The 12,779-nt window shown below is 53.5% G+C and overlaps 1 protein-coding gene across 1 annotated transcript; it reads left to right on the top strand.

Annotated features, from left to right (window-relative positions):
- The first annotated feature begins 1,891 nt into the window (after window positions 1-1,891).
- Window positions 1,892-9,648, top strand: LOC129082826 (CD177 antigen-like). The gene is made up of 9 exons (XM_054588564.1): window positions 1,892-1,943; window positions 2,018-2,158; window positions 2,416-2,601; window positions 3,291-3,410; window positions 3,564-3,680; window positions 7,826-7,966; window positions 8,643-8,828; window positions 8,975-9,109; window positions 9,353-9,648. Exons 1-9 carry the CDS (start codon window positions 1,892-1,894, stop codon window positions 9,646-9,648), a joined length of 1,374 nt encoding a protein of 457 aa, XP_054444539.1.
- Window positions 9,649-12,779: the final 3,131 nt, after the last annotated feature.

Raw genomic sequence — 12,779 nt, forward strand, 5'->3', positions numbered from 1 at the left:
TTGATCCCACCTCAGGGCCTTTGCAAACGCTCTCCCCTCTGCCTGGAACACTCTTCCCACCTGTCTTTCCATGGCAGGCTCTTTCTTGTTACCTTTCCCTCAGCTCAGAAGTCACCTCCTCAAGGAGGCCCTCCTTGCTCCCAGTTGAGTCACTTACTGTCATATTACCTGCCCCTCACCCAGCACCACCTAAAATTGTTTTGTGCTCATGTGTTTGTTTTGTGTCTGTCTCCCTCACTAGACTGTGAGCTCAACAAAATCAAAGGGGCCCTTATTCTTGTTGTTCTTCTTGTGTCCCCAGCAAAGAGGACAGTGCCTGGCACAAAGTCCAGCCTCAGTAAATATTTGCTTACTAAAACAAGACATTTAATGGGTGACCTGTGACCCTGGGTGCCCATTTGCCGACCTTCTTTACCTTCTTGATCCAGGGACCCTGCTTCAGGCCACGCACAACATCAGAGGGCGCCACTCACACAGCAAACTTGTGAATCGTTGGGAAGGGGGTGGTATTTCAAAAGTGTACAATCTATACAAGAGAGGGCCATGTTTTCCTCCTCTCCATCCATCCATCCATCCATCCATCCATCCATCCATCCATCCATCCAGTCAGTACTACTGAGCACCCACGATATGCCAAGGCAGTTGTGCAGACTCTGTGGGAGATAAGAGAAGCACCTGTGTCTGTGTGGCACATCTGAAAGTTGCAAACTAAATAAAAACAGAGTGTATAAAAATGTCAAAAATACACACACCATTGTGAGTTACCCATTTACTTCTCTTTCCCCTCTCCTGTTGTTCTAGCCCTAACTTTTCCCCCTTTGCAGCCTCTGCATTCCCTGACCTAAGCTCCATACCCTTTCCTGTCTCCCTCCTACCCAGTGGGCTGGAAGTGATTTGTACACGCCTGTAAAACCTGTTGTTAGATATTTAGGATTTGGCAAGCTGGTTGTTAAACTGGCTTCAAAATCAGAAGTGGCAGGAGTATTTGCACCACAATAATAGGCCAACATTATGAGGCAGGATTTGTTGATACTGTTTTTCTGAAAACCTAGTTTTCTTAGCACACTGCTGTTCCCATCTGCTTCTAGCAGATAAACTGCTTTGTCAAGGAATATCCTAGTTCTTTCCTAGCTGTTAACTCTCCCCTTAATATTCAGCTTTCTCCCAGGTGGCATGAACTGAAAACCCTAAGCCCATGTTGTGCTGGGAGGGGAGAGAACAGAAGAAGAAGGAGGAGGAAGAGGAGAAGGAGAAGGTGATGGGGGAAGAAGCGGGATGAGAGAAAAAGAGAAGAAAGAAGGAGAGAAAGCATGAGGAAGGTCATGAAAAAGGGAAGCCATACTGGAAGGAAAGAGAAAGAAAAGAGAGGTATAAATCTTGGGGGTGGGGAGCAGACGTTAAGGTACAAAAGCCATAGGGACCAGCCAAGACCCATGGCTCCATGTCCTCATGGGCAGTTGGGCCATTTCCCCACCTGGGCCAGAAGGCGGCCAGGTTGCCAGGAAAAATGAGGAAACTGCCTTCAGAAACTACCCTGGAACAAGGAGGGGGTGGGGGACTGCACAGCTGGGCTCAGGAGGAAAGAGGGCTGGGGGTCTGGATCAACAGAAGCTGGGGGTCAGGGTGCCTCCGTTTTTAACTGTTGTGAGGTCTGGAGTCTGGACTCCTGGGTCTGCGGGAGGAAAGGGCTGGACTTCTGGGTCTGAGGGAGGAGGAAGGACTCAGGTTTCTCAACCTTTACGCTGGTGAGAATCAGAGGATAGGCCCAGGCCTCCTTCAGCAAGGCCCTCCGCTCCCCACCCTTCCCCAGCTGCCTGGGTGAGGAGAGGTATAAAAGGGCTCAGTCTCCTGGGAGAAAGAGCAGGAGCGAGCAGTTGCTGCTGCCTTGACCATGAGCCCGGCCCTGCTGCCAGCCCTCCTGGGCCTCACCCTGGTGCTGCCCGGTGAGTGCAGACCCCGTCTTGGGGGGGATTTCCTGGGAGGGTGGGCTAAGGTGGATTTCCTGTTCTCGTCTCAGGAGGACAGACCCTGACCTGTCACTCAGGATCAGCAATGGCTGTGAGGGAGGCAACAGAACTGCCCTTGACGTGGACCGTTGGCGAGGAGGACTGCAGGGAGGGCTGGGGCTGCCAGGACACGGTGATGCTCCTAGAGAATGGTGAGGGGGGCCCCACAGACCCCAAGCGTGACCGCCACCCTCACCTGTGCAGGCATCGCCCTCCTCCTGACCCGTCCTGCCTGCCTTCTGTGTGGAGACTCAGGAGACCCCCTCCCTCCTACCAGGAGCTGTCCCCGCCTCCACAGGAGGATCCCCGGGGGCCCAGGCACCTCCTCCCCAGCTCCCACCCCATCCACAGACCCTCCCTCTAGGCCCCGGAGTCCTGATCCTCACCCGGCCCCTCCTCTGACATCCAGGACCCCAGGTGCTCCTAGTGCTCACCAAGGGCTGTACCCAGGAGGAGGACCATGAGGCCCGTGTCACCCGGCACCGGGAAGGCCCTGGCCTGTCCATTGTCTCCTACACCCGTGTGTGTCGCCGTGAGGACCTCTGCAATGACCTCTCCAGCACCCGCTCTCTCTCGACCCCACCTCCTCCTACATGTGAGACAAATGGGGAGAGAAGGAGGGGGAGGGAAGAGGGGCTGCGGGGAGGAGGGGAGCAAAGAGGGACTGTTCCCTTAGACCCCGCCCTGCCACCCGGCCTGTGTCCACTCCCCAGGACTCTCCCCGCCGCGCCCCCCCCCCCCAGCACAGCTTCCTCTCACAGGCCTGGGCAGCCCCCAGGGCTGCACCTCCGACCCTGGCGATGGCCCGGACCTGGGCCACGCTCCCTTGTCTGTGCTGTTGGGCTTGGTTCACTCATGTTCATTTAGGGTTTTAGTATTTCCTCTTCCAAAGTGAACTTAGCCTATTACTTCACACTGTCATTGTCTGTATCCTCAACTGGGTTTGGGGTGATGCTCTGCCTTTCACTGCTCCTTGGGGCATCCTATCGGCTTGGACTGTGTAATGATAGTTGGAGGGGAACTCTGCCCTGTTTATGCCCAGGACACTCCTCCTGTATCAATCCCTGGTGCCCCTCCCAGACCCCATGCCCACTCTTGTTCTCTCTCCAGCCACATGACCCCAATTTCCTGCATTCCAGGCCTATGTGAGAGAAACCTGAGTAGGACAAGTCTGGGGAGACCGAGGAGGTTGATTGAGGGGGCCAGCAAAAGAGGGTGGGTAGAAGGCACCAGATCCAAATACAGAGACAGCTCAGTCTTCTCTTCCTCCCTCTCACCTCCCAGTCCCAGGGACCGTGCGGTGCCCAGTCTGCTTGTCTATGGAAACTTGTGAATCTGCAACAGAGGTGACCTGCCCCGTCGGGCACACGCACTGCTACAACGGGATCCTGCAGCTCAGGGGAGGTGAGCTGGGACATCGGGTCCCTGCCGGCGCTGAAGGCAGGGAGGGTAGCTGAGACCTGGGGCGCAGAGGAGGGTGGGTCTGGCTCCTCAGGGTTGGATGGTCCCAGCAGCGGCACCTCACCCTCTCTCACTCTGCCTGGTCCCTTCTCACAGAGGGTGTCGACCCCAATCTGAGAGTCCAAGGATGCATGTCCCAAGCAGCCTGCAACCTGCTCAATGAGACTCGGAAAATTGGGCCCTTGTCTGTGAGTGAAAACTGTGATGTTGATGGTGAGTCCCACCCCCGGAAGATGAGGTTGTGCCTTGCCCCCCACAGCCTTCGGATACAATGACCCTTGTGAAAGTCCAGCATCCAACACATCCCACCAGCACTAGCCTCCACAAGCAATTAAGAAGTTTATTACTCACTCGGTCATGTGCAAAATGTGGGATTGTCCTGGTTGATGCTTTGAGGAGAGGATGACAGAACGCAGTGTCCCGCTGAAGGGGAGAGAGAGGGCACACAGTCCAGGGGACAGATAAGGGACTGGAGCTCATTGGTATGTTTTTAAATGACACTGGGACTGGCCAACTAAGTTAGGGCAGACTGTCCACAAGGGAGGGAGCAAGGAACAAAGAGAAAGGTCAAATGTCACACAGGGCTGGCTGCTTTGCATTCTGCTTATTCATTGGACGCTAAACGAGTGCAGAGTGCCTGGTTCTCCTGCTGGGAGAGACTCATTGCCTTCAGCTCTATTCTCCCCACACTCTCGACCTGGAGTAGCCCTGGGTCTCTCACCTCTTCACATCCACCCTACCTACCCCACCCTCACCCATCCCCCACCCATGGTACTAGAGCACCCCTGCAGCCTAGGAAGAAAAGTCAGAGAGAAAACCGAGGGTGCTTCAGGTGTGACTGGGACAGCAGGAGCCAAGCAGGGACATTGTGGGGGTGTCCCCACTCACCCACACAAATGCAGCCTGACCGTGCACTGGGCAGACTCACTATGGGCTGGAGTGTCTCAGTGAGAAGCACAGGAGGCTGGGAGGGGACTGGGGACTTAGCAGAGCGGGAAGAGGGCCTTCCTGTCCGAACCTCAGTTTCCTCATCCGCCCACAGCACCCAGCCCTTAAGCCTTCCAGGGGAATGTTGAGTGGATTCAGCAGAGTCCTCCGTGCTGGGACCCCTCCGGCGAGGCTGGGAGCCTTAGGCACAGGGCCTGGGTGTCACCGACACCAAGGTTTCCCGCCTGAGGCAACAGGAGGGCCAGCTCAGGACGAGAAGTGCAGGATTCCGAGGTCTCCCTCGGAGGCTGCAGAGGACTCCGGCCCTGGCCCTGCCCTCAAGGGCCTCCAGGACGGGGAGCCGAGACATCGCAGAGGCAGATGGTCACAGGGCTGGGGGGAGGGGGTCTGGGGCGCTCCGAGGGGGAGAAGAGTAATGTCCCAAGGGTGGGGCACCGAGGAGGGCTTCACAGCGGAGGTGACCTATGAGCCGAGTCTTAAAGATTAGCTGCAGTTTATTAGCAGAAGAGGAAGAGGATGTGAACAAGCAGAGGAGGCAGCATGTGCAAAGGCCCGGCCCTGGGAATAAGCGTCCTGTTTTCAGGCAGGGCTCCCCGGCTCCGCCTGAGAAGGTCTCGTCAAGAGGACGGGTGCTGCTGGGCCTGGGGAGTGATTGCCAGTTTTCAGGTGGACAAGGTGGGCGTGGGTGACCTCAGCAGAGCTATTCCAGCAGCAGGATCAGGGGTGCAAGGCCAGGGAGGCCGGGCATGGCCTGGCGTGTGTTGGGATGGGTGTTGGTGCGGGAGTGGGCAGGGAGGCTGGGGGTAGGAGTTAGCCTTTCTCCTGGGAGCAGAAACATGGAAATATGTTGACCACGTAGGGACAGTCTGAGTCTCTCCTTTTGATTAATTCTGTTTAGTTGTGTGACCCTTCTCTCTGGGACTAGGTAACATTCTTAGTCCAGAAGGCGCTCCTGAACCAAATCAACTGTAACCCGTGCAACACAACATACCATACAGACACACACATGCACAATACACATAACTGGACTCACAATGCTACATGCAGACAACACATCACTTACTACACTCATGCTTTCTTTCACCTAACACACAGTGCAAACCTCATACGCCACATACCACACACAACACACAGACCACACAACGCATCACATGACACACACACCACACACAAACTAAACACAGACACAAAAAACTGACACTGTGCCACACCTTAGCAGCAAACACATACCACATACATTACACATACCACATACATTACACATACCATACAAATACATCATATACATGTCACATACCGCATACACCCACCCTCATACAGTTCCCCACATACCATGCACAGATGCTACACAAACCACACACATGACACATAAAAAACAGCTACTATGCCACACATAAGTATTCCTAATGTGTAAACTTATTCTGTTACCTTTCAACATTGGAGTCAGATCCTGGGAGATGCGTTTGCCTTCCCGTGGATGGTTTGGTTCAGTTCAGCAGTTTACCAAACACTTACTGGGCCATGGCAAGAACAGACGTCAGAAGCTGGGGCACAAGATGTCACGGAGACAGAAGGCCATTCCTGGGTGACAGGCAGCTCCTGTGAAGGCCTGGGGCTGGGAGTGAGCTGGGTGCCAGAGCACAGGTGCCCAAAACAGGCCACAGCAGGAGCCCCTTGAAGGAGAACCGAAGGGCTGGAACGAGAGCGGCCTTGCCTGGCCCCCTGAGGAACTGGGCCGCGGTGCCAGTGAGGGCGGTGGGTCGGCACAGGCAGGGGAGCGCCGTGGCTAAGAGCCGAGGTCTCAGTCAGGGAGATGTGGTCCCTCTCTGGGCTGTGCCCCTGAACCATTTTGGAGGATCCCCTCATGTAGGAACCTCTTTCAGCAAACCCAAGGAGGGGTGGATGATTCCAGACAGTCGGGAACAGAGGAGCACATGGGACGGCCGTGGGGCGGGCGGGGGCCTGCTGGGTGTTCCAGGCAGAGCCTAGAGGCCAGTGCAGCTCCAGAAGCGTGCTCAATAGAGAGCAGAGCAGGACATGTGGATGGAGAGGCAGGGCGTTTGGACCTTTTTAAGGACATTAAATTTTATTGTGAGTGGATCAGGGACCTATGTGACTCTTCTGAGCAGAGGAGTCACATGAATTGATAGCTTTTATGCGGATTCTTCAGGCTGCTGAATGAGAAATAGAGTAAGTGAGATGTGGGTGTGGGGGTGTGGACCCCCAGGGGACTCAGGACGAAACAGGTGAGAGCCACTGGCTTTTTGGACTCTGATGGAAACAGCAGAGGTGGTGAGGAATGGCCAGGTTCTGGGGGTATTATTCAGCCTAAGCCACAGGATATCCTGATGGGTGCACCAAAAGATGTGAGACATGGAGATTGTTAAGAATGGCAGCAATGTTCTCCACATGAGCGACTGCAAGACAGGAGCTACTGTTGACCAACACGTGGGAGGTGGGGGCAGGGAGAGCGGCACCCAGGCTGGGAGGAGGGCAGCAGGAGGCACGAGCTGTGGTGTGTGAAGGGGGGAATGAGCCGTCCTCCTTCATGAGGCCGCTGTGCAGGTTACACATGTTGGCGGATGCTGTGTCATCAGCCCGGAGACCTGTGTCAGGGGACACAATCCCTGCTGGTGATGTGATGGCTGTAGGTGAAGGTCTAGGCTCCCAGTTTTCCAACTGGACTCCCAAGGACCTCAGAGGCCAAGGTGGTCGAGCAAGGTCTTCAAACACTGTCTTCCCCATCCCTCACCCCAAAGAACCCAGCTGAGCTAGTTATTAGTGGTGGGACACTGGGAAATCACTTCACCACTCCTCTGCCCCTGTCTTCCATCTCAAAAATGGGGAGGAGGAGGAAAATCAGACCACCTACTTTGGTGCTCACTGTGAGGCAATGAGGGAACCCAGAGGAGAGAGCTCCTCGGGAAGATTAAATGGGCAAATCCATGGAAAGCAACCACCCCAGCTGGGCACAGAGTGAATGCTCAGCACACACACTAGGTGCTGGAGGAACTTTGTCTGGCACAGAGGGTTTCTCAGTTAAAGGAATGTAGGGTGTCAGTCTACGCTCCTCGTTATCCAGATGAGGACCTTGAGCCTCAGGAGGGAAGGAGAGAGGGCTCAGGTTAAGAACGTTCCATCCTTCCTTCCCACACTCCGAGGGGCTTGGGAGGAGCAGCCTTCAAGGGTGTTGAGCAAGGTCCCTGCAGATGCTGGAGCAGAAGTGGTGGCAAGGAAAGGGGGCGGGGCTCAACTTTCAAAGGTCCCTTCACAACCTGAGATCAAGTGACTGTGTCCAGGTTACCTGAGTGTGACTCAAGAACGTGATCACCTTCCCAATCATGGGATCTGGAAGGACAGGCATGGCTTGCTCCTGGGCTGACACAAACCTTGTGATTTCTTCTTTCTAGCATTTCGGACCTGTCAAAAGGGGACCATGCAACAGATTAAACCAAACCTGACTAAGGAACCCATGGAATGGGACGCATTTAAGAACGTGACATGTGATTTTGAGGAGGTGTGTCAGGAGACACTTCTGCTCATAGATGTAGGTGCGTGGGCTGTGCACCAGGGTGGGACCACTGCACAGCGTCCTGGATCCCCCGTCCTGGATTCTGTCCCCTGTACTTCCTGCCTGATTCCAATGCCTGGAATGCTCCACCTCACTCTTCCTCTTCCTGCACCTTGCTCTCCTCTTCTGAAAACTGGGTGCTAGGTGTTGGCAGTCACGCTACTGTCCTGGGTCATCATGAAATATTTGATAATCCACGCAAAGGTGTGAGAACAGGGCTGATGCAAGTAACATCAGTGACATTGGGCCTTACTGAGCACCTGTTGAGGGCCAGGCTCTGTAAAGCATCCCATCTGTAAATCACGGGGTTTGCCTCCCTGCACATTTATGTGGCGGGGAGGAAAAAGAAAATCCAGGAGTGAAAGGAGATGCACAGAGGGAGGTGAAGGTTGCAGTTTGAAAAATGGGAGATCGGGAAGGCTTTACTGAGAAGGTGACATCTGAGCAAGAACTGAGAAGGGACAGAACTGGGGGAGGGCCCAGGCTCGGGCTCCTCTGGGCCCGGCCTGCAACGGCCTATGCTCCTCTACCCAGGGAACCCGCTCTCACCCTCTGCCTGCTAAGCCTCCGGGAATCGCTGACTCGCTGACTCCTGTCTCCCTCCGAGCCTCCTGTTCCTCAGCCCAGCTCTCACTGTCTCCCACTCCCGCCCACAGGACCCAGATCACTCATTGTGGGGAGCAAAGGCTGCGGCAAGGCTGAGACACCGGATTCCCAGACTGTCTCCATCCACTCGGGGCCCCCCGGAGTGCTTGCTGCCTCCTATGTCCATTTCTGCTCCTCCAACGGGTGCAACAATGCCAGCAGTACCAGTGTCCTGCTGAACTCCCTCCCTGGTCCAGGTAGGGGACCCAAGGGGCTGGGGGAGAAAAGGGACATGGAGAGATGGGGCCCCAGGGACAAAGAGTCTCTGGGCTCACAGAGGGTGGCTTCAGCTTGGAGCAGCTTGAGGTTCAGTTTGTACCTGAAACCTCTTTCTGCCCCATAGCTGCCCCTGCCCCAGGAGACCTGCAGTGTCCCGCCTGCGTGCAGATTGGTGGATTCTGTACAGACTCTAAAAATGTCTCGTGCCCCAAGGGCACCACTCATTGTTATAAAGGTTATATTGGTCTTGAAGAAGAAGGTGAGTGATGAAGGCCAGATCTTAAGAACAAAGGGGATGAGTACCGGAATTCAGGGGTGCTGAGGTGGAAGGGTGCTTGAGGCCCTGGCTGTTGGACTTGAGGCTACAGGGGGCAGAGGACCCAGACTTTGAGATCCAAGGGTGGAGGGGAGTGGGGAAGTGTTAAGGTCTGGGATTCCCGGGCCTTAGGAATTTAAGTGTGTACTACTTTGAGACCCCGCTGACTCAGTCTTCACTCTCTAGGTGGACAGTCCTCTGTACTTAGCATTCAGGGCTGCATGGCCCAACCTTCCAACTCCTTGTTGAACCACACCAATAGGATTGGGCCGTTCCACACAGCTGAGTTCCCTGAGAATGTGAATAAAGATCTCCAAACTAGAGCTGCTCCTAAAGACCTCCAACGTGGGGGTGCTTCTAAAGATCCCCATAGCGGGGCTGCTCCTGCCCCCTACCTGGCTCAGGTGGTAGGGCTGGGGCTGTCCCTGGCCCTTTGGTGTGCGGTGACCTCCCTGCTCACTCTATTGCCCTGTGATTCTTAGTTCCTGTTGACCCCTAAACCCAGCCCTCCCTCTGACCTCATAACCAAACACTGAGTTGTTTCTCTGTCTTCTCCATGGATTCTTATCTACACTCACAACCACGCACTTTGTGACCTGTAGCACTATATGGAAAGGCCTGGGAGCAGGTGAACTGGCCCTGTGGGAGCTGGACACTCAAACAGTGGCCACATGTGTCTGAAAAATAAAGGCATTGTCGTTTCTCCCAGTGCTGGGGTTTCTCTATTGGAGGGGAGGGCAGGGCTTGCTGAGATCGGGGGTGGGGAGGAGAGCAACCTGGGGAGAGACGCTCCATCTCAGGCCCGTCCTTTGCGGGTCTGGTGCACATCTCTGTTCCAGCCGGGGTGGCAGCAGAGGCTTCGGGGCGCTGCAGCTGCAGGTCCTTGGGCATCGCCCTGACCAGGGAGGGGAAGGTGCACTTTGACCAGTGAGGCTTCCACTTAGGAGTCAGGCTCCCTGCACAAACAGGGGCCTCATCCCACCTGAATCCCTCCACATGTGGGTTTGTGTGAAGTGGAAAAACAAGAGGGTGTGCAGTTTCCTGAAGCTGATGTCACAGGTTCCATTACCATCCCAGGCAGGATTTTCAGGCATCTCCTTTTAAAGGGCGCCACACATGGGTTTACTCAGACTCACTCCCTCTGGGCTCTAGCACTGAGGCAGCAGCTTGAAGGACACCAGTGACATACAGGGAGGAACTGAAGTGCCTGGCATCAGGATGAGAGCTGGGGGACATCTTCTGCCCTGACAGAACTGCAGGCAGTGGCCATTGTTCCTTTTCTGAACCCTCCCCAACACAGAGCCACAGTGTAATGGCACCATATCTAAGCCTCCATCATTCTGGCTCACACAGTTTGCCCTGTCCTGGTAATTACCTAAGTCTCCACCCCCTGCAACTTAGGGATCCACCCAAGCTGTTAACAATGGCCTTTCCATATGAATGGCTTGTCTAGGTGCAGGCTTCAGGCCTTCCTAAGTGCACTCAAACAAGCAACAGCTGAGCCTAGCCCCTGTACCTCTTGCTAAGTGGCCCCAGTCCCAGGGTTAGCAGTAGCCATATGCTTTATAGCTTATGCCAAGTGGCCCCTGGCAAAACAGAGGTGGTGGCTGACCTGGGCCTACCCCACTCAGGAAACCTCAGAGCCTGTGCACCCTGCAGACAGTTCAACTATGCTGGAGCACCACCACCTCTACAAGCTATAGACAGAGGTGGTTGGTGGCCAGTGGTCAAGCCAGTCCTACCAGCTGACTGGATTGGGTAAATCTCTCCCATTGACCTGCCAACAGCAATCAAAACTCAACTACAAGAGGAGGGAGTATTCAGCATGCATGAGGGCTCATCTTGAGTACCCAGCTTGGGTGATAGAGGAGGCTGTGCCACTGGACACCTACTACATTGGGACACACTGCCAAGACAGGGAGTCAAAGTAGCTCTACCTAATACATAGAAAAAGACACAGATAGGCTGCCAAAATAAGGAGACAAAGAAATATGGCGCAAACAAAAGAATAGCTCAAAACTCCATAAAAAGAGCTTAACAAAATGGAGATAAGCAATCTATCAGATGCAGAGTTCAAAACACTGGTTATAAGGATGCTCGAGAAACTCAGTGGGTAGTCAACAGCATAAAAATGATCGAATCAGAAGTGAAGGATACACTAGTTGATACAAATAACAATGTACAGGGAATCAACAGTGGAGTGTGTTGGCAACCATCCTGCCTGGTTTCAGGAACTGTAGCCCCGCCAACAAGTGAGAGAGCCCCAAGGCTGGAGCTAAGCAAGGAGGTCTTGGGAAAATAGACCACTGAGGAGGCAAAACCTGTTCCCCTGGCAGGGGCATAGCCCCTGCCTCCTTCACATCACCCTTCTTGGCCCAGGAGGATGGCTGGTTAGTCAATGACAGGTAAGACTTCTTGATGGAAGACACAACCTGAGACAAACACAGTTGCCTAGGGACCATCAGGGAAGGACTTGGAGAACACGGAGAAAGGGCAAAAAGACCCTCACCCCTCAGCTTTGATATGGCTGGAGTCCTCATTCTATCTGAAAGAAGTCTCCTTATCTCTTGGCTGCTCTGCTCCAGCTTCCTGGCTCAGGCTTGAAACAATACTGGAGGCAGCCCTGGGATGGATTAGGTGGTTCCTGAGGGAAATTAGACCTAGAAGTAAATTCCTTGAAGCATGCTTTGTTTTTCCGTCAAAGCTATGATAGCTGGCTCACACTGGGAAGGAATTTTACATTATTCACAGACCCTGACCCTAAACCATTTGGTGCTCTTATGTTTACTCGTTTCAGACCCATGCAAATTGGTGTGTTCCTGCCCTTTGTATTCTTCAACTATCACCTATTCTCTGTAAATATAAACATAATAATGCAATGAGATTACCTGTTCATTCCTACTACCTAGTCCCCATTGATAACCCTCTCAATAAAAGCCATTGTGCACAGGGGCTCAGGGCATTCTCCACTAGAGGGAATCACCACCCCCTTTCCCTGGCAGACCAAGAAAGTGTCTGGAATCGCTTATTTTTATTTTCCCCATCTGCAACGACCTGGAGCAGTTCTGCAGGACAGAGTCTGCCCCCACCTTAGCAGTGCATGAAGCCAAGAATGAAATCAATGGTTCAGAACATAAGGAAGCAAAAGACAGCCAATCAGAACAGCAAGAAGAAAAAGGAATTTTAAAAAGTGAAGATAATTTAAGGAGCCTCTGGAACAACTTCTTCAAGCATACCAACATTTGGTTCATAGGGGTGCCAGAAAGAGAAGAGAAGAAGCAAGAAATTAGAAACCTATTTGAAAAAATGATGAAAGAAAACTCCCCTAATTTGGTGAAGGAAAGAGGCATATAAGTCCAGTAAGCACAGAGAATCCCAAACAGGATGGACCCAAACAGGATGGACCCAAACAGGACCACACCTAGACACATAATAATTAAAATGCTAAAGATAAAGAGAAAATCTTAAAAGCAGCAAGAGAAAAGCAGATAGTTTCCTAGAAAGGAGTTTCCATGAAACTGTCAGCTGATCTCTCAAAATAAAGTTTTCAGGCCAGAAGGGATTTGCAAGAAGTGTTTGAAGTGATGAAAAGCAGGGACCTACAACCTAGATT

Source organism: Pteronotus mesoamericanus, unplaced genomic scaffold (genome assembly GCF_021234165.1).
Source record: "Pteronotus mesoamericanus isolate MK-2021 breed Mesoamerican mustached bat unplaced genomic scaffold, CSHL_Meso_final scaffold_137, whole genome shotgun sequence".
Classification (NCBI taxonomy): Eukaryota; Metazoa; Chordata; class Mammalia; order Chiroptera; family Mormoopidae; genus Pteronotus; species Pteronotus mesoamericanus.

Excerpts from the sequence above, each read along its gene's own strand:
- LOC129082826 (XM_054588564.1), top strand. The coding sequence starts at position 1,892 with ATGAGCCCGGCCCTGCTGCCAGCCCTCCTGGGCCTCACCCTGGTGCTG. Across the intron at positions 1,944-2,017 it reads CCTCACCCTGGTGCTGCCCG|GAGGACAGACCCTGACCTGT; the intron begins GTGAGTGCAGAC and ends TTCTCGTCTCAG. Across the intron at positions 8,829-8,974 it reads GAACTCCCTCCCTGGTCCAG|CTGCCCCTGCCCCAGGAGAC; the intron begins GTAGGGGACCCA and ends TCTGCCCCATAG.